The sequence below is a fragment of the Diachasmimorpha longicaudata genome, chromosome 19 (genome assembly GCF_034640455.1).
Source record: "Diachasmimorpha longicaudata isolate KC_UGA_2023 chromosome 19, iyDiaLong2, whole genome shotgun sequence".
NCBI classification, from domain to species: domain Eukaryota; kingdom Metazoa; phylum Arthropoda; class Insecta; order Hymenoptera; family Braconidae; genus Diachasmimorpha; species Diachasmimorpha longicaudata.
This window is the reverse complement of record NC_087243.1, coordinates 3,425,615-3,451,409: the sequence shown is the minus strand read 5'-3', so window position 1 is coordinate 3,451,409 and position 25,795 is coordinate 3,425,615. Positions and strand designations below refer to the sequence as shown.

Below are 25,795 nucleotides of genomic sequence, written 5' to 3'. Positions count from 1 at the left end.
GCACTCGATCAACACACCTCGAACAGAAGAAACTGTATTTCACCGCGAGAATAACCCCCGGGAATCAATATAAACCAAGTGATTCCCAAGAGGGCCATTTGTAGACGATTTTTCGCTTGACACCGATGGTCAGTATCTGAGAGAGCAATCGTTCGAATTAAAAATAGATACGACGACGATTGATTTTCTACGGGACTGAGGCGAAAGCCAGGGGGTGCGAGGGGTGAAATCATGTGTTATACCAGACATGCAAGGGAGAACGTATGTATGGGGAGCTGAGGTGTCTGACCCAGCTGGAGGATTTACAACACCACTGGAATTGCGCCTCTCCTAAGTCTCTAATGCTTCTTTTGCCCAGCAATAAAATATAAAATAATCATAATTAAACAGATCAAATTATCAAAATGAGTAAATTGAAATTGGCAAAATATTTTGATATAATATCAAAGGGAGCTACACCGACCGGATTAATCCTGTTAACGAGTGAATATATCCTCCACTCTCGATCCTGTTGATTAATTAAACTATGAAATTAACTGCCAACGAAGTTGCAAACTTGTGTACGAGTTTGCGGGTACTTTAGTCGGCAAGAGGCTTAGTACAGCTCAATGTTGGGTGTATGAACTCCGGTGGTGTTGAGAGTGTGGGGGAATTAGAAGGGGGAGGGGGATTCTTCGATGAGATGGCTCATCATGGCGGGTATTATTGTAGCAAACTCAAGTTTAGTCTCCAGACGATGAGAATCTGCATGCACTGTGCATCATTATACGGGAGAAATTCCTTCAGGTGGATAAATCATCATTCATCACGTCAAGATGAATGGGAAATTTCATGAACGGTTTGATCTTGAACTAAATTAACAGATCCAGCATTCCTAATTTCAACAGACAATGAAATTTCGTGGAACGGGGCTCTGATGTAATTCGGGGAGAAATGATGATTAAATTCCACATTTTACTCAACAAATGACATTTTGCATTTGAGAGGAGCAGGAGGACGAGGATTTTATAACCAACACTGAAAATTGTCAACAGAACTGGAATTCGCAATCGATCTCTCCTCATTGAACAGCGGACTATCAATTTCCGTGTCTTGAGTTCAATTCCAGCAATTCACATCTCCCTTGAATAATAAATATCGTATTTTCTTTCAGCGGGTAATTCACCTCACAATCTCGGGTGTGAGCAGTTTTACTTTTCTCGTTATACCATAACGAAAATAAAAGAGATAGAGAAAAAAATCAAGTCAGCGAAAAAAAAGGGAGAGGAAATTCCCACGTCATTTTCCACGTCAAATTATTCTTTATTCAATTTCATCCACTACCTTCACTTCCTCCTAGCACTCGTTTATTTTTGATGGAGCTTAAAAGCTCTCAACTCCCATGCGGGAATGCAGAAAAAATTGTCAGAATGATTCGCTATTTCTTTTCTGTGGAATGCCAAGTCCGGGTGGAGATCGATGGCTATGAATGGATTTATATCCTCGGATATGATTGTTGGATACAGTGAGGATACCTGAAGATAGTTCCTGTTGTATCTGTGTTTGGGATCGAGATGCGGAAGTGATTCGATGGTGGAATCGATTTACGTCCACTGGTTCCGGGAATAAAAGCTTCAGTGGCTCATTGAAATCTTTACTCTCCTCAACAACATTGAAATATGAATGGAATGTTATTCACAAGAATATAAATCCCTACAGTGACAGAGAGAATTTGTCCTGCGCTTCAAAAAACACGATTCTGAAGAATTAAAACCCTAGAATGGCATTTTATTGCACTCTCCCCCAAAAGTTTATTATCTCCAGGTGGAAAAAAACAATGTTCTTTGAGTAAAAGTCCATTGGAAATTCGGTGTAATTTTTTTCAACAGTTCTACCATTAGAAAAAGGATAAAACTCGGTAAAAAGTCACGTACAAAAGTGCTGACAGTTGGGATGACGTCATGCGACCCTGAGGCAGAGTCTGTTGAGGACCTATTTCTAGCCATCACTAGTATATACTTGTACCCGTGGCTTTTACACGAAAATTCTTCGGGCTGAACTGTGTGTGGGATTTGTCCGGATACGTCTTGTTGCCAGTGGTTGTGGCTTGACCTGTGTCTCAAGTGTTTGTTTATATCCGTAAAGACGAATACCTGACTCGCTCGAGTGAATTTTACCCGCGGTATATCGTCGACGGATGAAATTGACAGCGCCTCGGTTTCCGGTCCCCACAAAGAAACTCCTGTTATTTTTCAAGCCCTCGTTCCCTGTGCAACGCAAAATAGTCGCATGCTACTTGCCAATAAAATTGTTTCCCTCTGTTCATCTCGTTATTTGTATCTGGCAATTCACGTTCAAATGGTTTATTTATGGACGAACTGGGGGCGGGGGCCCGATGAATGGATTGATCCAGACAAAGAGGGCTTTCATTCAGGTTTCCGGGGGTTAATAGGGCTGGGCAATGGATGGGGGAGGGGGAGAGAGAGAGCTGTCTTGGAGGTTTTCATGAGTGGGGTGGTGAGGAAGATGTCTGTAGAATTGGTTAATGAAATGTAGGTGTGGAGGGTGGTTCCACTTGAATGGGCTCATGTTCTTGGGGACATTATTACATTGGAAAAAAGGGGGAGAAAAAGATTGAGACGTTTTTCCCTTTCCTTAACGCAATGAAATTTTGTCAAATCAACAATATAAAAATGGACTGATTACCCTGACGAACCTCCCAAAATATCCCACCAATTAACCTCCTCTCCATTATTTTTTCACTCCCAATGATCTCCAATGGATGATCACTCACAACGTGGAGATGAGTCGTAGGCGGGGACACACCCTTGGAGGCCTTCGGCCGGGGCTGATAGAGCCATAATTGTATTTCCCCTGCGGGCGGCTTCCGCGGCGGGCTGTGTCGATATCGCAACCAGAGATATCGATCATTACACCAGCATCGTTAGTCTCGGCCCCAGTTTTCTTATTAACTCCGATAGTCAGCTTTTTCGCCCACCTCCTCTTCCTCCCTCCCACCCACTGGCTCATCCTAATCGTACTCCCTCCCCTCTGGAAATTTGTTTCACAAATTTCCCCTCTTTATTCAACGGCGCAAATGTTTGGTGCCTCGTGAAGGCACCAAACTCACAGTTTACATTCACTGCGTAATGATTTAGACAGCGTGAATGGCATCAATGTGTTCTACATTCCAATCCGCAAGCAATAACACACGATGGGGAGGCGTGATAGGATACTCTATTGGCTCGATGATACACAGCTGGGTAGTTTCGTCGTCTAGCAGTATCAAATCTGCTGCTACACGTGAACACAAATTGCGAAAGCATCGCCACTGAGAGCTTTGACTCGTTAAAATTGTTGTGGCCAAATACATTCTCCTTACGTCTTGTGATATTGCTCGAGGGAATGGCAAATGTTGTACTAATTGATTGTTAAGAGTAACCCGGGCACTTTGCCTATTCTCCCTACCGTCAAATTATTTCCCACACCTCCCCCTATTCCCCGAAAAACACATCCGAAATATCCCAAGTAAAAATCATCACTCCCCTGCTCTTAATTACCCACTCAACGACCCTCTCTAGCTATTTAGAATGGTGTTGACGTCAAAAAATCAGCAAACAATGAAAACCCAATATTTATCCCCTGTGCATTGGCAAATAAAACAAATAGAATTTTTATCGTGTCCTCTGTGCATTGTTTGAATGAAGGAGCAAATATTGGAGGAGTATTCGAGCGCAGAAAGCGCGAATAATTTGGCGAACGAAGAGGTAAAGGAAAGGGGTGGGAATTTGGTGTGACAGGTACATTGAAATATAAGAATTCCCAGGGGCCATCAACAAGCGGAGGAAATGCAGAAGCAGATCATTGGCATTATTCATGGACTTGTATTGCACTCATTGCCATGTGTGAATGAAAATTGCCGGAGTATTGGTTTGGACACTTCAATCGACAAGAATGCATTAAGTAAATAGACATTCGCCGAGCTTAACACGGGGTGTAGTTACGGGCAGTTCGTTCATTTGCATGTGTTGATCTAAAAATAGGAGGCCATACCCGGTGGAAAGGCACAAGTGCATGCAAAAAGTTTGACCATGTGTGACTCATCCTCCCCTTTTTATCCCCTTTGTTTACCACATGAGATGAGTGAAATATTATTTCAATTGAGAATGGACGTTAATTGAAAATTATTATAATATTGAATTTGGATTATATGAGGAGACTTGAAAAAATAAAAATGGATTACTATTTCATAAAAAGTGTAGTTAATAAATTAGTATTCTCCCTTGTCCTCAAATATATATGGGAAAAAAAAGATAAAAAGTTGGCTGTCACGTCGATAAAACATCCCTTCGTCTCGATAAATTCTACAAACCCAGGTTTCCATGATTTATACCTCGAGTGTTTCATCTTGAATAGAAATATTTGTTGAATAATCTATCAATATTTCGGTTACACGGCTCCAGTCAGTGGGGATAATCAAAACTGATGATCAAATACGTGAATTCGGGCAGTGAGAATCACTCCTCACTCCATTTCCCCTGAATCTCCGGGCATTATCCCGGAAAAGGGAGAAGGGAGCTGCTAAAGAAAATTGTATACGTATTACTACCCCCCTTTTTCACAATGCCAGGCAATGCAATTCCGAGGACATTGTCTCGTGATCTCGAGTGAAAAATTTAACCCACCGGATTTCTGGTTATTCCTTTCAATGGATTATTTTTTTTTCCTCTCCCTCGGTTTATCTCTTCCTCTTCGGCATCTTCATCTTCCCAGTTCACCCAATACTCATTGGAGTCTCATTCTTCCTGCTACCAGAGCCCACCCCCTTTTATTTCCTCAGTCAACTTTTCCACCACGTAGTCGAAATGAACCTTGGGGCTCTCAAAGTTGCAAACTTTTTCGTCAGTTTACAGTTTCCAAAGACGAACGAAATTTTATCCCAATGTTTTTCCTACACGTCTTTTATTCCCAGCATTATTTTTCTTTTCATTTATTTTATAAATGTTGTACCTACTGTTCTAATCAATTAATCAAATATGAATATTATTATGTTGAAAATGACGCAATGTGGAACGTCAGAAACCTTTCGAGAATCCCATAAGAACATTCCCTCTCACTCTTTACGCAATATCATGAAATATTATAGCACATTCGTGTTTACGAGGATTTATATAACGAATTACTGTATTAAGGCTTAACTGACATTTATCGTATTCTTACCGGTGAGTTATGTTACCCCCAGTCAGGAGGAACTTTTGTTTATCGATCATTTCGTCTTCCTCTGAACTACTAATGCCAAAAAGGACCCACCCGGTGACCTAAATATCCCCAACCGCCTCTTAATTTAGATAAAACTTTATTTTACAATGTTTTTCCCTCCCCCAAAATCATCTAGTCTTTCATTTGATTTCTTTTCCATCTGTCACTGGCGAGTTACCGAACAAATTGATCTCCAATTATTATTCCATCTCTTCCCCCATTTTCTCGCAGTCCTCACCCAAGTTTTAACCGAGTTATCCTCGGAGTGTTCAATGGAATTATAATTGATTAAAAAATATATGAGGAGGGTGAATTATAATTGACCCACTGGTATCGCTGGTGTGTATCGAGTGGATATATACCTGCGAGAGGTGTAGAATTATCAATAGCCGTGATCTCCCAGGGTAATTGCTGGATCGATATTGTTAATGAACCACACCACACCAGGCCATGATGGAGTGAAGGCCCCCCCGGTATTTTCGATCGACAAGAGAAGTAACTGAATGTGAGGGTCAGAAATTAGTGGTGCGTGGTGTCACTCGATGTGACTGTCAACTTTTCCCCTGGCATTAATGTTGCAAAAAATTATTTACAATCCTTCAATAGAAGGTTTATATCTGCGAAATACTCGGAATTCACAACGAGAGTTAATCTCATGGTTTAATCATTCTGTTTAATTATGTGGGAGTTATGAGGAAGATTAATTCCGATTCAAATTATTCAGTTATGGAGCGAATAATTAAATGCAAATATTGGGGAAATTGCAAATTTACTTTCAGAAACATTTAAGGGATTAGTTAATCGTAGGTTAAACATTTTCAAAGAGGGAGAAATGTCGCACGTAAAAAAAATATTCTCCCTGAGTGAAAAATATTTAATTCCAAAATTTTCAACCGCGCAATTAACCAGCACAACATCCCCCTCATTATTCCATCGACTCACCCACATTATTTATTTTTCCCGCGTGTTGTACGACTTGACGAGTACAGGAGGACATAAACCCGAGGATTCTCAATGAAAAATTCATAGGCGCGCGAAATAACGAGGCCCACATAACAAACTCCCCAAGAGCTACAACTCCGGAAATGAAAAGACATTCGAGGGGTTTCTCCTCACTGACGAATCAGATCCAATTGGAGGCGGTGGTTGTATCGATTCCCAACGTCACTGTTTCTCCAATAGCCATCCCTCCACTTCATCGAGTTACGATTCGACAGAAGTGCATTGCACCACATATCCGAGGTTTGAATAGTGCGACAGGTACACATGGCATTGTTACACAGAAGGGCGTAATAATCCATTTGCTCAGGGGTGCCTCCCCCCAATTATCCAGCTTGATTCTCCAGTTCCATTCGGTGACAGTCTAATGTCAACGTTGCGTCGTGGCTCTTTATGGACACATGGGGGTTTGGGATAATGGAAATTAATTACTCGGCCCTTCCTCCACATCCATTCCCATTCGGTTGACGTTGATCTGGGAAATGTTTTTTTTCTACAATCAACCTCCCATTATTTCAGCATTCATCACTGATTGGGCGCCATTTGAATATTTTTTTAATCGATGAGAAGGACGTGCAGTGATTGCAATTGTTTATTCATTAAACAGAATAGAGTTTCCATTTCTCTGCAATGATTGCAATGATTTTTAGATTCCTAATAGTTTATTCATCGCCCGCATTTCATGGCCACATGCATCCCCTTTCCACCCCCAACAGCTTCGGGATAAATACCTCAAGCATTAAACAGTAAGCAAACCGAGTCCGAGTCCAGGCAAATATTGATCGTGAAAAACCACCTCCGGAACCAAGCGAGCAATTTCCACTCACTCCAGCCGGAATTTCCATTTCTCCACCCCCCCAAAAAGATAAAAGACAGTATCTTAGTGAGATAGGACGAGTATAATTTAATCCCTGGCTTTTCCACGTGAGACATTCAAAGGCAGGTCACGTTTAAGCACAGGAATAAAGTCAGCCAGGTTATAACAGAATGAATAGCACTAGGGTATTGCCCAACTACTGTTCTCCTCTCCTCTCCGTTGTCTCTTCAACCACGAGAAATTACAGTTTCTGACCGCAGTGTAGCTGTTAGTAAGTAGATGCCGAGGGGCAGTGATAAAAGAGGAATTGTATCAGTCCGAGGACCCTTATCTCCGTCACATCCTCCCACGAAATACCACTGGCCTGGAATTGTTTTCCCGCTCGGAGGTATTTCAGAGTGAAATGCCCAAGTGGTTTTTCATTTTCCAATGTAAATCCAGAGGTCCACAATAATTTTTACTCGATATGGAGGACCAACGAATCAGAGTACTCGCATAGAAATTTTTTTTATCCTCTCAATGTCTTCTTTAAGAGGAAACGTCAGATTGTAATGTTATTGTTCCTTGATTTAGGAATTTGATGATAAACTCTCTCGATATTTCAAACTCCTTTCCATCCCTCGAAATATCGTATGCTGAACGAGAATTCGCCAACATATGGCGAACGTGTGCTTGCATCCCCTCGACGTGTTCAAGAGAGACAGATTCATGGACGAAATGGCGCCCCAGTGTCGCTGAGAAACAGTACACAGTGACCCCGATATATATCCTCGATACATATCCACGGTATGTACTCGTTGGATGCAGGTTTCTCTGTCAGAGTCGATATTTCAACTCGTGGAAAAACTTTTCGATTCAGTCTTATTCCCTCCGACCGCAGTCCTTCCAATCTCCACTCGGTGAAGATGAAATAGGACATTTTGAGGTAAAACAAAATGGGAGGAATTACCAAACGAATTTGAATCTTCAGATGACGTTAGAGAAAAATCATAGAGACGTCGTTGAATTTTTATGGGGCCGACGATCATTTTTTTTTCCAACGCCCTGAGTTTGACGTCTCTATCGCGACATCGCCGGGAATTTTTTTTTTCTACTACTCAGAGCCCTTGGAATTTCCTCAATGGCATACTGCCAAGAACGTCGAACCCCCGGAGTTTGTAAATCTTGGTGAACTCGTAGACATTTAGTTGATGATTCATGGGAATTTCTCAGCGATCTGTATTCTCTACAATGGCCCCAAATAGGAGAGCTAGTGAAGAGGAGATTACAGTGCTCTCGACGGTTAAGGTGTGAGAATTTGGGAAACTTTGTCCACGACAAAAAGTTTTAGCCAAGGGCTGTTGGAGTAAAACTTTTGTTTCGAAAAACAAAGTTATCTCGAGTGAAATGAGATAATTATTTTCAGATTTCCCGGGACTCCTGGAGTTTGTAATAAAATTTTCATTTGGTTAATTATTTATCATTTTATCAAGATTAATGGGTATATTATTCGCGATGATTAATTTCCACTGGGCTATCCCTTGGGATATGTGTGAATTAAGAGAGAAAAGGTGGTGAAAAAATAAAGTGAAGCTGTTGGATAAAAAAAATCCTTCAACTGTGGTACATTTTATTATTACACTGCGAGGGGTCTTTTACGACTGTCACTGAACATTTTCATAAAGACAACTGTCATTATGGAGCCTCGGGGCGCATTCACAATGGCTCGTTTAAAATATTTTCCGTCTGCGAATGGAATTTAATCACAAACAGGGCTAAAGAGTTGGGTAATTGGGAGGAAAAACTTCTCGTAATAATCTTTGGAAAATTCTAGTGAAGATTTCGGAAGGAAAATAAATGAGATGATAGATAAACCTGCACGAGAGTGCGCCTGTTCAGTCCAGTGAATATCAAACCAAGATAACATCAGAATATAATGATAAAAAAAAATTCTCTGCATTATTTGATTATTTACTCTCCTGAAGGAAGTGGAGTCTATGAATTTTTCATATCCCAAGGTATGAAAAATTCAGTGGTTGTTATTCTCTGTCTGTCAATGAAAGCACCCAGTCATTCCGGCAATTAAAAGTTCCTTCTACTCTCTCGTGTCCTGCATTTGATGATTATTTTTTAAGTACCAAAAAACTCCGGGTGCTGCATACCGAGCAGGAGACTCTCGCGGGCTTTATTTATTTCCGCCTAAAAGTTGGCCAGTCGTAAACTGGGTATTATGAACAAGTTTTCAGTCAGTTTGAGGGGGGAAAGTACATGGAATAGGAGAGCACGTGTCGCTAGTAAAAGAGGAGAATTGTTTTTACGAAGGGAGGGAAAAAAAATGAGAAGAAATTATCCGGAACATCGTGGGACATTTTATCGCTTCGGGAGGAATTACAACTCACAATTCCCTTCACACTATTTTCCTCGGACTGATTAAAAATGAAACAGACCTTCACGTATTTTACCGAACTTGTTCCCCAGTTAAAATATTTCTCCTTGATGAATAATTTAATTTCATTAATTGCATAAGAAGGACTATCTTGAATTGCATCATGGAGAAAAGGAAAAGGAAATCAGAGAAGGCGTAAAAATTTCATCGTACTCATGAAAAACGTCGTCGTCTACCATTTTATGGGCCGTAAAATTTTTCACCGAGATACAACGAATCCCTTGAATGTTGGCTCTACACCGGCAACTTCCTCTCTCTCACTCTTTTGCCACAACAATGCCCTCCTCTATAAAATACTCTATTTGTTCTTTTAATAAAGTTCCTCTTTGTACTGTCCAGTCTTTTGTCGAGATAAAAGCGCCTGAGGGCTCTTTGATTGTTTAGCCGGAAAGAGCGAATGTCACACGTCAAATGTTTGATCATAATATCGAGCTCATGTAATGATTATAAGATTTCAAAAGATAATGAATACCGATAGGCTAATAATTGAACAGATTTTCCATTTGTTTATTATTGCATTTGCCTGAGCTTGTCATGGATAATTCTCTTGATCAAACACACGTGTTGGAGGGTGCCCAAACTCAAACTGTGTCAAGGCAGCTTTTACGCACCCGTGAGCTTCCCTAACCCTCGATTTCAAAGTCAACTGCGTAAATACCAACTGGTTAAATGACCTAACGCATTGAGTAGTTGTCAGCTCTCCCTTCCCCGAGGCATCGCTCTTCCTCGACTACTTCTTCGTCTTTTTTCCCTGAAGACAGTGACTCCAATGGTCTAATTTGAGACTCGACCCTTCCCTCACTCAACCCCCAATTTTTTTCCCACACATAAAAAAATATCTGGAGATAGGCTTTTGGAGCTCTGGCAAAGGCCTAATGGAATATCCTCAATCAATCAAGGCCATAAATGTCGAGTGTATGTCTGGGACGATTGGAGATGGGTCTTGACATCTTTCGTTTGTTTTTAGTGAACGAGAAAGCTCATTCGCGTTTACCCAACGATGCCAACTGGGTCAGGGTGGTTCAATCCAGTCTAATTGTAACGAGAAGGCAAAATTATTGCCTTCTAATAACTTTATTCCCTTAATTAAATTCATCAAAACCTTTGTCTATTCCTCTTTCATTGAATAATAATAATAAAATTCAAAATATCTTGAGCGCTAATTTACACATATCAAGCCAGAGCCTCCATTAACATAGACGTTGGCCGGACGTTCATGTTTATTGCAGCCACGCAAAACCACTTTGAATTTCTACTGGAAAGTCCATTATTAGAGCGCGTGATAAGAGGGGGTCAGCTCGAAACAATTATATCCATATCGTAATTCTCAACTCATACCTAGTTAGTGAAAATTTTAATGGGATGCAATTGCAATTTGACTAAAAGTTATTTATTTATTCACAGCCAGTGAAGAACTTGGAGGTATTGGAACAACTCTACCATCCGCACCAACACCCCTTTCACAGTATCCAAAGCTCTGTGAATTACGTAGAAAGTTTCCTGTTCTATATCGCGTTGAATTTCAGGTAAGTCCCCACTGTTTATCCTTCTTTACTCGTTTTATGCATCTCATTATGCATTTAATATTTTCACGTTGATATTTCCTTCCTTTGTAAATTTATCTGATGAAAATTGTCGTGCATGCTATTTTTTTATTCTCAAGAGTGAGGCAAAATTTTTTTTTCATCCCCTTGACGGAGAGGAAATAAAATATGGGGCGACAGCGGAATATTTATGACAAAATTTCTACTTTCTTGAGATTTTTTAACCATTTTTATGGAGCTTGGGAGTTATTTTTACGTTCCATTTTGTACAATTTCTCAGTTGGCCAGGAAAAATTACGGAATCATGAGTTAGTGCTAGCACTCGATGTTTACATCTCTTGAAAGCAGCATTGGCACACATATAGAGCTTTAATGTTCCCAGTATTGCTTTCGAAAATCGATAAACCGTTTCATGAATGAATGGATATTTTTGGCAAATATAAACTGCTGGACAACTTCTCATGGCAATTAAATTTGAGACCGCCATTTGCTACTTAACATCCTCATTCAGTGAGTGTAACACGTCGCGACTTTAGTCAGACGTCATAATCACAATGTGAACATAAACCAGGGGGTGAACGGGATTTAAGTAGTTTTGAGCTCTCAACTCATCCGTCGAGTCTCTCACGAGCATCAACGAGTGATTTCAAACCTTTACAGTACAGTTAGGAAAGCTGTCTAGTAGTTCTCAAACTCGTCGAAAACTTGGCTGCAAGGACTAACTAGTCTGAGTGTCGGGTACACACATCGATTCACCATTTTACGAGAGTGTTAACGGATGAGATTTAGAGGAGAAATCACTGTTGGAAAATGCATTTAAAAAAATATAAACAAGCCCCTACAATTATAAATAATTTCCATGATAATTGAATAAAAAAGCAATTCACTCCAATTGAATATCACGCGGTTTATTTCCCTCTCAGAGCTAGTCGCCACTTGTGATTGAGGCACTCGTGACACATGTCTAAAGTTGACACATGAAAATGGGAATTTTGAAAGCAACGTAATGGAAATCCCCACGTACATTGAACATACACCAGTGTGAAAACATCTATTGCATCAAACAAAACATTTTTCATAGTTTTCCAGTTATTTCTCTTGCTAGCAAACTTCTCCCCTATTTTATACAGCACGGGTTTTATACGATAGTCTATGTTGTCAAAAGTCACGAAGAGAAATGGAATATTGCGCAGTCACCGGAGGGCTCTGATCAGGCGTGTCAAGAAGCGATGAAAAAAAAAATTCCTTTCAATTCACTGTGAACTTTCGGTGGGCAATAGGTCTTGATGATTTGGTGGGGAATTCCCGATGCGGGAAAAAGTTCTGTGGCATGTTGCACAAAGGCCTTGCCCCTGGTACCACGGAAAATCACTTGAGGGATAGATGCAAATGAGAATTCACAGACGTGAGAAGCAGCGACGACGAGAACCGAGGTGAATGGAGCTATTGACGAGTGAGACAAAAAGAAGACGAAGAAAATTGTTAAATTTTATCGTTCATTGTCACTGATGCTGTATAAAAACTTTGTTTCAATCACATCAAGACATTTTTTAAATCCTTTGATGATTTTTTGAATGAGATAAAATGAAATTTCAATTTCTTCTCTTCCTTTTGAAAGTCAGGAGTTGATTAAAAGGCATTTGTAATGTAGACTAACCAGTTTAGTCTTCAATTCTTCCCGGACAAAAGAAAAGTACCAGCCATTGCAGCACGAAGTCCATAAACCTTCGATGGAAGATTATCTGGACGAAAACGAGAGTTTAACGATGACAATTTCCCTCTAAACTTTCTTTCTCCACTGAATCTCACGTTTATTTACTTGAATATTATCCCAGTCGAATATTTTCCAAACGAAATTTCCGGGTGAGACCCACACTGAGGACTCCCTCAACTCCCGAATCTGAAGGGTAAACGAGAAATCGATGGACGACCTCGATATTTGCTCGTATAAATTCGCCACACTCATCGCATTCTCACGGGATTATGGCAATCTTGTCCCCAAAAATTCTATGTTCACGAAACTACTGTCGATATCCGTGATGCATTGGTGAATCGACCGAGAACTGTGTTTATGCATCACTCTATTTTCGATAATCTTCGGGGGGACTGCAACGACACGGTGCCATAATATTTCTACTCTGCATATGTATATTCAATTCAAATGTTTTGCAATATTCGGCAATTCCTGTCGAGCGATAAAAAATTTACTGTCAAAAGGGGATGAAAAAAAATTATAAACATTTTGGATTCCACCTATGACTCGACACTCTACATTTTCAACAATAATATTCAAGAGATGATGGGAAAAATTCTAAAACCCATATAACCCATATCCAGTACAGAAAAATATAAATCAAAGGGCTGAAAAGAAGTGAAGCGAAGTAAAGTTTATATGAAATATTGAATAAAAAACCCCCCGCAATACGGTATAGCCGAAAAAATCAGAGAAATAAAATGGGAGAAAGCCTGAGGATGAAAGAGACACATAAAACCGCAATAGACATACTGTGAGGAACGTCCAGCAATCTCGTGGGAGAAAAGGAAAAGTCTCTCACGAGAAAGAGGTTAAAAAATACACTTTGAGCTGACAAAAAAAGAAGTAGTGAAGCTCCAAATGGGCGGAAAAAGTACCTGAGGGTGCCTGTAAAGTCGGGTCGTTTGGAATGAGGATAGATCGGACTCGTCGACGAGGGGGTTGTTGGCCAAGCAATTTCTTGTCACGCACGTAATCCCAGAAACTTCTCGGTAAAAGGATATCTTCTGGCTGTGGTTCAAGACTTTTTTACATCGTATCTATCATCCCGGTTTTTATTACCCAGACGGTGAGCGGAAGGAGTTGATTAATTGAATGGAATTTTAATTTTCATTCCTGGTTTCAACGTACCTCTGCCCGTCGTAGGGGAAAGAAAATTATATTGGGGAGACGTTAGTTAATTGGGGGATAAATCTTCAAGTTTTTTTTTCAACTGGTAGAGTGCTTACTTTGAAAGCACCTGGAGAGTCATTTTGGGGGGCAGGTGGGTGAGGGAAGGGGATCGCAAGACCTGAGTGGGAATGAACGTCGGTGGAAACAAAACAAAAGGACCGGAAGAGTGGGTGGATGGGTGGGTGTGGGTAGAAAGTCACCAGTGTTACCATCAGCCGATTGACGATCAAGAGATTCTTAGCCATTCTACCAACACGAAAAAGCTTTTGAGGTTCAACTGTCCTTTGAAATGACAGAATTACTGCACTCTCGTCATATTACGCGGAAGAAGAAACTTCTTAACTCGAAGATTTAGGTCAGAATAAAGAGGTTTTCGTGTTTCAATTGGGAAACAAATGATGGATCATTATTGCAAAGTGTTTTAATTGAAAAATTGATATTAATTTATTATATATTTCATTTAGATCCTCTAGGACAATGAAATGTAAAAAAAATCTTGAATCAATAATAATAACGATTTTCATGAATAAAGTATAACATCTTCGCTTCAAAAATATGATATTCCTGGCATGTTTAAACGTTCAAAACTCTGTATTCTCTCTTTACTGTATAATCCCGCCAGAGGTTTTTTTCCCTCGAATAACGAGGGAGGAAAAAAAGTCATAAAACGACGAAAACTTGACTAACCCGAGAGCTTCACAAGTGCGATTGAATTTCTGCTTGAGCATGAGAGTCTTGAGTATTCGAATTTGGTGGAAAAAATTGTTAGAGCGTGACGGCTCAACGATTTGTAAAGAAAAAACGAGGGGGAAAATATTATAAAAATTATTCCAAGATGCACTACAGCGAAAGAAATGGTCTTTATCACCACCAAGTTCGGACAATTGGAGAGGAAAACAACCAAGTTGGAAATCATTGAAGCGAATAAAGTACGTTTCGATCAGACCGAGAATCCAGTCAAGTGACTAAATTTGTACACAACAGTAGCTGAAATATTCCGACGTAACGACAAACAGATAAAGGATTTTTTTACCCATTTTTTTTGCATTTGTTTGGCAAATATGAATAATGAGTACACGAGAATATGTGCACACGTACATGACTTGAGGTGTCGCTTTTCCTTCAACTGGCGAGTTGTCTAGTTACATAAGGTTCATGGTGCTTATAACCGGAAAGAGGCTGGCGCATTATTTATGAACACTGAGTGGGTCATCTCTCCGCATTTTTGGGCATCAATGCCAAGTGTAATAAATTCACGAATGGAAGAAATTCCAGGGGAAATATTCTAATAATCTCATTATATTCCTGCACTTGAGTTAATTTTTATAAATTCTCCATTTGCTTAATGTTGCAGACAGCAGCTAAAGTGGAGACACACTCATGCAGGCATGCTACCAAGCCAGCCAATAGAGAAAAAAATCAGAATCAACGGTGTATACCATGTGAGTCAATAAAAAAAAATCTGGGATGGGAAACCCTTGGAATAGAGTAGATAACACCATGTGAAATGAAAAAAAGCTGTGCTTGCATTGACATGTACTCATGAAATACAAGTTCTCCAATTTTACCCAGTGCAAGAGAAGCAAATATTGAATTTACGATTTGTTATTTTTCAATTTGAGATTAAGGATTATATCTCACTCCATTCCGAGATATATTTTTTCAATCGACGATACGAAGACACGATAAAATACCTTTCAATGATATAAGGTGTGTGTCACTGTAACGAGCTACCCTCGATTTTACGTCAACAAGTGGTGCATCCCGGTCCCCATTTAGTCACCAAACTCAAGTGTAGTACTTTGCGGAAACGTACAGTCAATTAAGGGGAAGTTAATTACACAGGGGTGATTGTTGAACATGGGTCGGAGGATTGCAGAGACTCGAGAATGGGCCGACAGGTTCGATGGAGTATAAATTTCAAACTCACAATGTTTAACGATCACGAGGGGCCCGAGGGGGAGGCAGAGTGTTAGTACCTTGGACTAATTGCCGAGGGAAATCCTTCAATTTGTTTTTGTTTTTTTTTTTTTCGATTTACTGACAACTCAAGATTGAACGATGCGATCTTCCATCTCATTGGATATCTCTCGATATGAAAATGGGGATGATTTATTCGGCCATTACTAGTATTAATCCTCGGGGAGAAAAATGAATTGAGGTGATTTATAACTCTGGTTATTTTTCAATTTTCAGATGATTACAATAGGGTTGTCCTCGACACTGTTAATAACCAACCCGATTCTGATTATGTTAATGCGTCCTACGTCGATGTGAGTAGATTATTGTCAATGGTATATTGAAAAATATCGATATTGAATATAATTTACAGAGTATATTGAAGCCAAATGCCTACATCGTTACTCAGGGACCCATAGAGACAACAGTCACCGAATTTTGGCGCATGGTATGGCAGGAGCAAGCCTCCTGCATAGTTATGCTGACGAAAACCTTCGATTTCATCAAGGTAAATCCCCTCTACTGCAAATTTACCGAATAGCCTGTCATCCCCCACCCTTATATCAATTAATGACAATCCTCAGTGTATAAACATTCAATGAGTAAACTCGTAACTTATCCCACTCGTAATCCTTTCATCCTCCAACGCCCGCTATTACAAACGCGAAACATTCGATTATCGATTACCGAGTGGAGCGACAAAACACAGTGTTTGGAGGAGTACGTGGGGGGGAAAAGAGTAACATACGAATGCGCATGTAGATCGAGGTGTGTCCGCTCAATCGTACAGTCCCCGATGGCCACCGACACCGATGATCCTCGTATTAACTATGACCTCGACTATCTCTGCCTCGGGGACTAAGGGATGCAATGTCCGGACGTGAGTTTCAGCTGTACCGTGTCATGAAAGGGACAAGCTAATGTGATTTTATGAGGGTGATTAGTTAAGTTTCCCCATCAACAAAGAATATTTACATAGAAATTAGAAAACAAAGTCAGCGGGTAATAGAGACATTTGAATATCCCGGAGATAATCGATACAACGGACAGAGATAAGATAATTTAGCAATTAACAGACGAACGGATTCTAATCGATAGATTACTTCGTTTGATTTTAAAAGGAAAAATATTTAATGTTGTGCAATAATTTTTTTAATAACTAAGACAACATTTTCCCGACTGGAGAGAATTGACTTTTCCTCTAGTAATAATGTTTCCATCGATTTCAAGCCCTCCCCTTGAATGTATGTTCCATCAGGTCATGTGCGTACAATACTGGCCACCCAATAAAGACAAGGATGAGGAGTACGGGGGCATTGGTGTGTCCGTTCTCAAGGAGGAAGAATTGGCAAACTTTCACATACGAACGATAAAACTTTATAAGAAAGATGAGAATGGCGTGAGTATCCAATATCCAATCCCAGTGGAAATTCAAAAATATTTTAGTATTATTAAATGACTTTGTTATCGTGAAATTGTTGTCCAGGAAATTAATGAAGAGCGCACGTTGCTGCAATTTCATTACACAGAATGGCACTCTCACACATGTCCATTCAGTAATGCCGTTTTGGAATTTCGGAGAAGGGTCCGAGCTGTCGTTGGGTCAACTATCAAGAACGAATCGGGCCCAATGATTGTTCATTGCAAGTGGGTTCCATTTGGAATAAAATTTGTCAAGATCCCTGATCCTAGGGGAGGTATCGCCACCAATTGGCCGAGGGTAGGCCAAAATTGACCGACTCCCGTCCCCCTGTTGGCCATTCCTCACCTCCTATCAGGGATGTGCTTCACTTCGTGTCAAATTTATTTGTAGAAAGTCATTCAAGTGTGTTGTAGATATTTTTCTTGTGTTTTCACAATTTCGTATTTACGGTTCTTTGAAAATCCAGTGATGGCGGTGGTCGCTCAGGTGTGTACCTCGCGATCGATGCAAATCTCGAGCTCGCGGAGGAGGAAGACTCCTTTGATGTCTTTGGATATTTGAAGAAACTGAGGCAGAGCAGGCGGGGACTCATCGAAAATTTGGTAAAGATGTCAGATCAATACATTCACGACTTTTATCTCCACTGTTCAATTGGAATATTTGCAACATTTATCACCAAAAAAAATTATCGCAAAGTGCAGAAACATCTATTGTTTTCCCCTTAAAGCCCACAATTCAAAAATTATCAACTAAATCAAGCCCATTTTCCACGATCACAGGAGACCGCCCTTATTTTTCTGAAAAACGTATGAAACTCAGTGGAGTGTTATAACACCATCCAAACGATGCATTTACCGATAAATTCACTGCCCTGTAAAATAATTGTATAAAATCCCCTGGCTGCACGAGAGACCGAGCAATCCAGAATTTATTTACAGGACCAATATAAATTCATATATGACACACTCGAGGAGTACATTATCTGCGGTGCCTCGTGGTTTCCTGTCTCCGAGCTGTCCCAACGACTCAAGCAGAAGAGTGTAAAGAATCCCCTAACAAAGATGAACGAATATCAACGGGAGTATCAACAGATCTGCAAGCAAACTCCCCGTTTTACGATCGGTGATTGTGCGGGTGGACATAGAGCCGATAACAGGGAGAAAAATCGCGATGTCCTAGTTGTGCCACGTGAGTTGCTGGATTCAATACATAGCAATAGCATTACCAATGCATTTTTAAATTTTTTTTATCGACTTTTCAATACAATTTCCCCTCAACAGCTGATAACTTTCGTCCATACTTGACGAGCTTCCAGGGGAATAGCTTCACGGATTACATTAATGCTGTGTTTGTAGACGTGAGTATCAACGGAATTATCCAATCGCCAGTTGTCATTGAAACCGTTAAAGTTAATACTTATTTCTTGTTAAACAAACTGATTTAATACCATATGATCGATAGGGATACACGAAGCCCCGTGAGTACATCGTTACCGAATGGCCATTGAAACACACGTGCGGTGAATTTTGGTCACTTGTGTACGATTACGAGTGCTCAGCAGTTGTTATACTTTGCGTACCACCAGCGGTATCAACAAACTTTCCAAGCTTTTGGCCGGAGGGAAGACACTCCAAGAAATATGGCCCGGTATTCACCATAGATCACATTAGCCACAACCACTACACAAACATCAAGACTTGGGTGAGTTTAGTCTGTTTAAAGTTTGGCAAGATCGATAGAGATCTGACTTTGTAATTTGGCCATTGTAACAGGTATTCAGGATAAACAAGAAGATAGTGTCTCTGACGGAATTAATGGCGGGTGTTAAAGCACCACCAAAGACTGTCCAGTTATTTCAATTGACCTGTTGGCCAATGGGTCAGGCTGTGCCGACGTCGACAAATAGTCTGGTCGAACTGATGAATATGGTGGAGAGGTGGCGACAAAGAACTGATTATGGACCGGTTGCTGTAGTATCGCCCGACGGTAGAAGCCGCTGTGGCGTTTACTGTGCAGCAAATGCTTGTATTGAGCAAGTCATACAGCACGGTGAGGTAGACATATTTCAAGCTGTCAAGACTGTCAGAAGGCACAGGCCCCAACTCGTTGAGAACATGGTAATTATATATTCATTTAGCCACCTCATCGTGTAATGGAAGATGGAAGATAAACAAAGGTATTTTTTTTTAAACTATTACAGACTGAGTACAAGTACTGCTATGACCTAGTTCTGCACTATGTGCTCCATTATCTAAACAAGGATATGAATGAAAAGAAGTGAGAAAGCGAGTTGAGGGACGAGCTGTGGTTCATCGAGTTCGGACGTGGGGCAGCTCTGCCTTTGACCCCCGAGGAGGCGCCAACGGATGGTGAGCCTATTGTTCCATGTGCTCAGGGGCGAATTATCATTGAAACAACCCATTCAGCCCCACCCCACTTTGCCCAATGTTCAACTTATCGACATGCAATTATCGCTGATGAAGAATCACCACGTGTCTCGGCATCATCACCGGCATCATATTCGACGGATGTGGCTCGTGGTGCAGTATCAAAAAATTTATTTCATCGTCAACAGTCGATTATGCCTCAGAGTCCCGCAACGAGACCCGAGGATCTGGGGGTAACGCCCTTATATGGTGATGAGTCTGCTATAGATTGTGCTACACCAGGGCCAAGCGATCAGAGCTCGTATCCCTCCTCATCATTCATGCGTAATGGTAGGCAAATTACGGAAACTAGAATTCATTTGAATTCAACAAGAGGAAGTAGTGGGGAGAGTGAGACATCTGCTGCTAAAGCATCAATACCCAGAAAAGCATATATGGATTTGAGCGATGCAATGGCTCTCCTTGATGAAACATGCCCCAATCCCGATGCCAGTCCCTCACTTACACCCAGAACCCCGAGAACTCCTCTCACTCCACATCCCCGAAACAAACGCGCTCGATCAAAGAGCAGTGATAATTCATCCAATTACAGTAGCGATAGATTGAGTGAGAAAACATCGGATTCTGGTAAAGAGAGGGAGAGACGAAGGCCATTTTTGAAAAAAATTGGTATCTCCAAAACTGAGGATCGACCATTTTTGGCTAAAATAGCACCGCGAATTGTGGGTAAACCTTATCTTGAGAAAATTGGCCCGAGTAAAGCAGTTGAAAAGCCATTTCTGGATAAAATTGGCTCTTCAAGAACTCTCGATAAATTTTCCTTTGATACAATCAGAGATTTACCAAGAACTATGATGAAGAGAACTCATACAACAACTATTGAACCAGCATCGATTCGAAGGACTCGGGTAGAGGAGTCAATGGACTCGGTGCTGGTTGTTGAAGAGGAGACAGAGCAGCCTGAAGTCAATCACATTGGAATGGAGAGAAAACGCAGTGGAAAGGGTCTTTTGTTGAAAATGTATTCGTTTGAAACCGAGGATTTGGATGAGGATGCATTGAATCCGATGAAGGAGCGGAGAGATGAGTTGAGGGGGATATCATTGGATGATGTATTGGATTCTGGACCGAGCTCGTTACCACCACTAGAGGACGTTGAGGAGCCTTCCAGCCCCCATTTGGAGAGCACTTTTGCTGGTACTCCTGAGCTCGTTAAATGTCGAGTGACCACAAGCGAAGAACTTGTTTTTTCAAGTACTGGACACCTTAATTCACCGGACAGGGGAGCAGTGAGTTGGAGCAATTCTCCCCGATGGCCGATCAAGCAACAACCAACGGACTCTAAGATCCTAGAACGAAAGTTGGACTCGAGGATTGTACTTCAGAGTGATGAAGAAAGCATTCCAAATTCTCCAGTCAGGTGGAGAGCTTTTAAAGTATCACCAGAGCCACAAATTACCCCACGAGGAATGCCAAGAAAAACTAAAAACTCTTCCCTGCCAAGGGATCTCGACGCTTCACCTACAAAAACCAGAAGACAAATGTTGGAGGAACCTCTGGAGTCGGAGAAGAGTCTTGAATACAATATTCAAGGAATAAATAAATCAGCAGATGAAGTCAGTAGATCGGGAAGTGAGGAACTATTGACATCGACAAATAGAAGACAAATTTTTGAAGAGGCTATTGAAAAATTTGGTGGATCGGATTTCATGACGACGAGAACAAGGCGACAAGTGTCTGAAGATATTCTAGATAAGTCTGACGATCAGAAGAACGGAGACTTTGAGAAATACGATGATCATAGGCGAGGTATTTCTACTGATAATTTACAGTATTCACGGGAAACTATCGTCGGTTCGGCGCCATCAGCATCCTCTCTCGGCTATCAGAGTGGCGACTCTTCATTCATTAGCCAACGATCTTCAAACAATAGCCAGGACATGCTTCGGGGGGCTTTCAAGCATCTACACGAGAAATTCGAACTTCAGGACGTGCCTCCAGAGAGCTATGCTGCTTTCAAAATCAGATCACGTGCTAATTATGAGAGGCAAAAGTTTGTGGCGAAAGAAACTACCATTGGACCGACTATTCAAGTTGGAAAAGTTTATGATATTAATTATAAAGACTCTGGTAGTCAAGAAATTATAGAAAATTCAGGGCTTGGAAAGGAGACAGTGGAGAGGGAAAATAAAAAAGAAAATGTATCGCGAAGTGGAACTGTCAAGTCAGTCCTTCGTAAGCAGGAAAAAGTGGATCATGGTAACGATCAGGAAGTGGATTTGGCAGGATCAATGAGGCGTCCAATGAGGCGAATATTTCACGAACCATCCCAAGAGACAATGGACCTACTGACAGAATTGAAAAAGGTAAAGAGCTTATTAAGGACCCCCTCTGAGGAGGGAAAAGACTGGGAATTGGATTGTCTCAAGCCAGCGCGAATGCCAAAGAAAATTTCACTGACTGACAAAGAATTTTGTCTGTCAGTGGAGCGTGAAAACAGCATACGAAGGCCATCAGTGTTGAAGGTTCGTGGAGGTAATGGTAAAGTGGAAAGTCATGATCAAAAGGAAGTGTTGAGAAGGGAGGAAATTGGCCCAGCTCTGTTTGAGAAGCGATGTATGTCTCTGGATTACGCTGATGATGTGAGACCACCGAAGCCAGAAACACGTACTATATCTCTGGCTTCAGCGAGAAGATACGGCACAGAGGAGACTCTAGACTCCTCCGACCCTGGTAACCTGTACGACTCGAAGAGCTGTCTCTCAGACGTCTTCACAACACCCACGGACGATGGGGAGGATAAAACAGTGGAAATTAAGCGCGTGACCAAAGCCACCAACAACCATTTTCAGGATGTCGACATTGCCATTCCCATCGATCAGACAAGCTCCGTCAGTCCAAAGAAAAGGGTGCACATTCAAGGGCGAACGAGTGATCTTTATGAAATTATTTCCCCCAGATCTACCCCCTTCAGGGTGAAAAAACGACTTGGAAGAATATCAGTTGAGGAGACAGTTAAGCCTGAGAGTTTTACATTGGACAAGGTTGATTGCAGGTCCGTTGCGACCCAAAAAAGGACCAAGTGCTTCCCCTTGTAACCCACGCCGTTGGGCCTGCGATCGGCGGGGAAATTGCTCTTTCAAGCCACAAACGCGGGCTCCTTGGACCATTTTTGTATTTTCCTACGGTATTAAGGAAACTACGATGTTTTTTTTTTTTCGTATTTTGTTCCACTAAGCAATATTTACGTCTTTCTCTAACCGGTCACTTAAAACTGGTCAATGGTATTGGAGGAATATTTTGTTAGCTTCTGTTTTACGCGCAGAAGTGACTTTTAATTGTGAAAGAAACTTTGGTAAATAAATAATTAAATGTACATAAGTATGTTTGTTAGGATATTACGTTATACTGAAAGTACACTTTGTGTTTTATATATTCTATATAGCAATTGATGTTGCTTGTATGTTAGAGCGAGAACTTGATATTCTAACGAGAGATGAATAATTCGGGCTTTAGTTTTCAATTTTTTAAAATTACACGACAAAACCCACAAAATTCTATAACTCTACTCTATTATACTGATGTAACAACTAAGACAAGCACTTTTTTATAGGAAAAAATTTAATAACTGAGAATGAATTGAGAGAATTATTGGGGGATAAACGGTTTCCACGCGTCATCATTCGTTTCACGAGACGTTAATAATTCTGTCCATCTAGAATTTACACATTAAGTGTCTCGTTGAATTTTCAACGTTCGATTATCCATGACTTTGAAAAACAATAACGTTAAAAATTGGGATTATCGAATGCTGTGAATTCTTTTCTTGCGAGCAGTGCCTTGTTCATGGATATATTTATTTAAAAGAAAAACAAATTATAACTAAACACGTTATTGAATTCCGGAAGCGGACCGGATTTTCCGAAAGGGTCCACATGGAGTTGTGATCTCAATTCAAATAAATTTTCTCCCTCTTCTCAGTAATAAAAGAAACAAATAAAATTCTACAATTATAAACTGCTTGTAGATTATTAATAAATTCTTACCTTTCGAGGTCTCAACTCCGATACCGATGCGTCCGCCTGCCAAGCCTTTTTCCATTTGGAGAGGCACGTGATGATTTCAATATAATCTAAAACATAAATAAATAAAGAGAAATAAATAACTATTGCTGAAGATAAATTAATTATCTATTAAATAAATCTTATTGTTGATAAGTTCCTCTCGTAATTCGTCTGGGTGTTTAGATAGGGGATGGGTACGACATTGGAATTAACTAAATATACGGAAAGTAAATGGAAATGTAGATATTATAAATATTAATAGATCAATATATGGAGAAAAAAAGTTATATGAAACATTGTTACAGTGATCGAAAATATTTGTATGTATCTTTTAAGTACATAAGTAAGTGATAGATGGTATTTGTTTACGCGAACGTGCCAATTCGCAATGACTATTACTTGGTAAATAAAGGGAAAAAAGGAGTGGTGCATTCTTATGAAAATAAGAACCAGAAATTCGCGCGTTGACGATACATTGTGCCAAACGAATCACAGATACGATAATTATTTCTTTCTGTTCTGTATGTTAACATTGATATTAACGGATATGTGACATCTATGGCATAAGCAATGGGATAATTATTAGAATACATACAACTGAACAAGTGTAATTTAATGCCTAGAGTTTTTCGGAGGAAGGACTCGGTTTTTCGCTTTCCTTTTCCGTACGTTTCATTTCATTTGGGCATATTTGGAGGTGGCTTTAGGCATAAAGATGAAACAGGGTTCAATGGAATATTTCAAACGACTGTCCAAATTATAACATCCTCACATAAGTTTCTTTAACTGTCGGTGGACTCTAGATGACAGCCATCCGTCCATCATTTCGGCTGTTCGTGTTCACTTGTACACGCTGACAGAATAAATTGACCTACATTATATCCATCGGTCATGAGTCAGAAATTGTTAACACACATTATAGCTATTTGATTTTCTCGCTGGCGAGATTCGGACAAAAATTTTCTACAACATTCGCATACGACAGTTTTGGTACCTCCTGCCTGAATGAGAATATAACAATTGATGCATACGCTTAAACGATATATAAATTATTATCTCAGTTGAAATATAAAAATTTGGGAGGGGGGGGAAAAACAATTTTCTATCGTCCAAGTGGTGTGTTGAGCGTACTACTGTGTGAAATTAGATTAATCATAAATTGATTGATTATTCAATAAATAATATGTATTAAGGTAATTCACAATTTTGGAACACATGCGGGTGTGTGATTAAATGCGAATAGAGTATGTACATGTTTTTATCTAAGACCAAAATTTATTGAAGGCGTGGTAAAAGCGTTGATCATCTGTCGCAAAAAATTCATAAAATAAACGTTCAAATATGTGGGGGTGATAACAACTTTTTACACCCGGAGTGACTGAACTACGTTTTATAAATTGTGTGATTAATGATTTTAAATGCTGATGAATAAACAAATGTTGGTATACACTGTTGTAAATAATAAATAGATTGTACGTTGTACTCGCGATAAAGTGTCTCATTAATTATTTTCATTTCTCATTTCGTCATTCATTCTTCAATAATTTATTTAAACGGCTGCATAAATGTACACTCGTGTTGCTGCAGTCGATAAATTATCATAATCCGATAATAAACATTCCCTTTGCTACTGGAATCGGCATTACCCGCAGTCGATGCCTGAATAAATATCGATGAGATGGATTTCCTACAACTTTCATTCACACATTCATTCAGATTTAATTACGTAAATTGCGTTAATGCCATGTTAACATTGAACTTTGCCCACACGCAGTGCAGATCCCATGATAATTCATAGCGAAGTACCTCAGGCAATCTTAATCAGGCTAATCAAGATGATAATGAAAGGAAAAAAAAACTAGTTGGCTACCTAGTGCAGGAGTAAACAAGTTCGAACCTGCCGAACACCTCTCCTAACAGGGCTGATTTAAAAAACCAGAAACTTTGACAAACAACTGAGTCACCGGGAGCTGGGCTATCCCAGCAGTCCCCTGGGCGTGAACACTTTACCTG

At 40.2% G+C, this 25,795-nt stretch overlaps 3 protein-coding genes across 4 annotated transcripts in view; 2 read left to right on the top strand and 1 right to left on the bottom strand.

Moving 5' to 3' along the window:
• The window catches only part of Ptp36e (Protein tyrosine phosphatase 36E), a 32,690-nt gene extending 13,018 nt beyond the window's left edge, over nucleotides 1-19,672 (top strand). For both annotated transcript variants that reach the window (XM_064137885.1, XM_064137887.1), the window contains 12 exons: nucleotides 10,884-11,005; nucleotides 15,304-15,391; nucleotides 16,146-16,222; nucleotides 16,282-16,416; nucleotides 17,167-17,307; nucleotides 17,395-17,555; nucleotides 17,798-17,933; nucleotides 18,270-18,519; nucleotides 18,612-18,688; nucleotides 18,793-19,032; nucleotides 19,104-19,448; nucleotides 19,532-19,672. In XM_064137885.1, coding sequence (XP_063993955.1) covers nucleotides 10,884-11,005; nucleotides 15,304-15,391; nucleotides 16,146-16,222; nucleotides 16,282-16,416; nucleotides 17,167-17,307; nucleotides 17,395-17,555; nucleotides 17,798-17,933; nucleotides 18,270-18,519; nucleotides 18,612-18,688; nucleotides 18,793-19,032; nucleotides 19,104-19,448; nucleotides 19,532-19,612 — 1,853 coding nt within the window. In that variant the 3' untranslated portion in view covers nucleotides 19,613-19,672. The remainder of the gene's footprint in view (nucleotides 1-10,883; nucleotides 11,006-15,303; nucleotides 15,392-16,145; nucleotides 16,223-16,281; nucleotides 16,417-17,166; nucleotides 17,308-17,394; nucleotides 17,556-17,797; nucleotides 17,934-18,269; nucleotides 18,520-18,611; nucleotides 18,689-18,792; nucleotides 19,033-19,103; nucleotides 19,449-19,531) is intronic.
• Alkb (AlkB) overlaps nucleotides 1-25,795 on the bottom strand; it is a 102,896-nt gene that overhangs the window by 35,646 nt on the left and 41,455 nt on the right. The window contains exon 3 of the mRNA XM_064137917.1: nucleotides 23,765-23,850. The gene's annotated coding sequence lies outside the window, so the exon portion shown is untranslated. The remainder of the gene's footprint in view (nucleotides 1-23,764; nucleotides 23,851-25,795) is intronic.
• Nucleotides 19,616-25,275, top strand: LOC135171387 (uncharacterized; the record flags this gene model as incomplete). The annotated part of the gene is made up of 1 exon (XM_064137876.1): nucleotides 19,616-25,275. A coding segment is annotated over one exon (3,201 nt), but the record flags the coding sequence as incomplete, so codon positions are not given.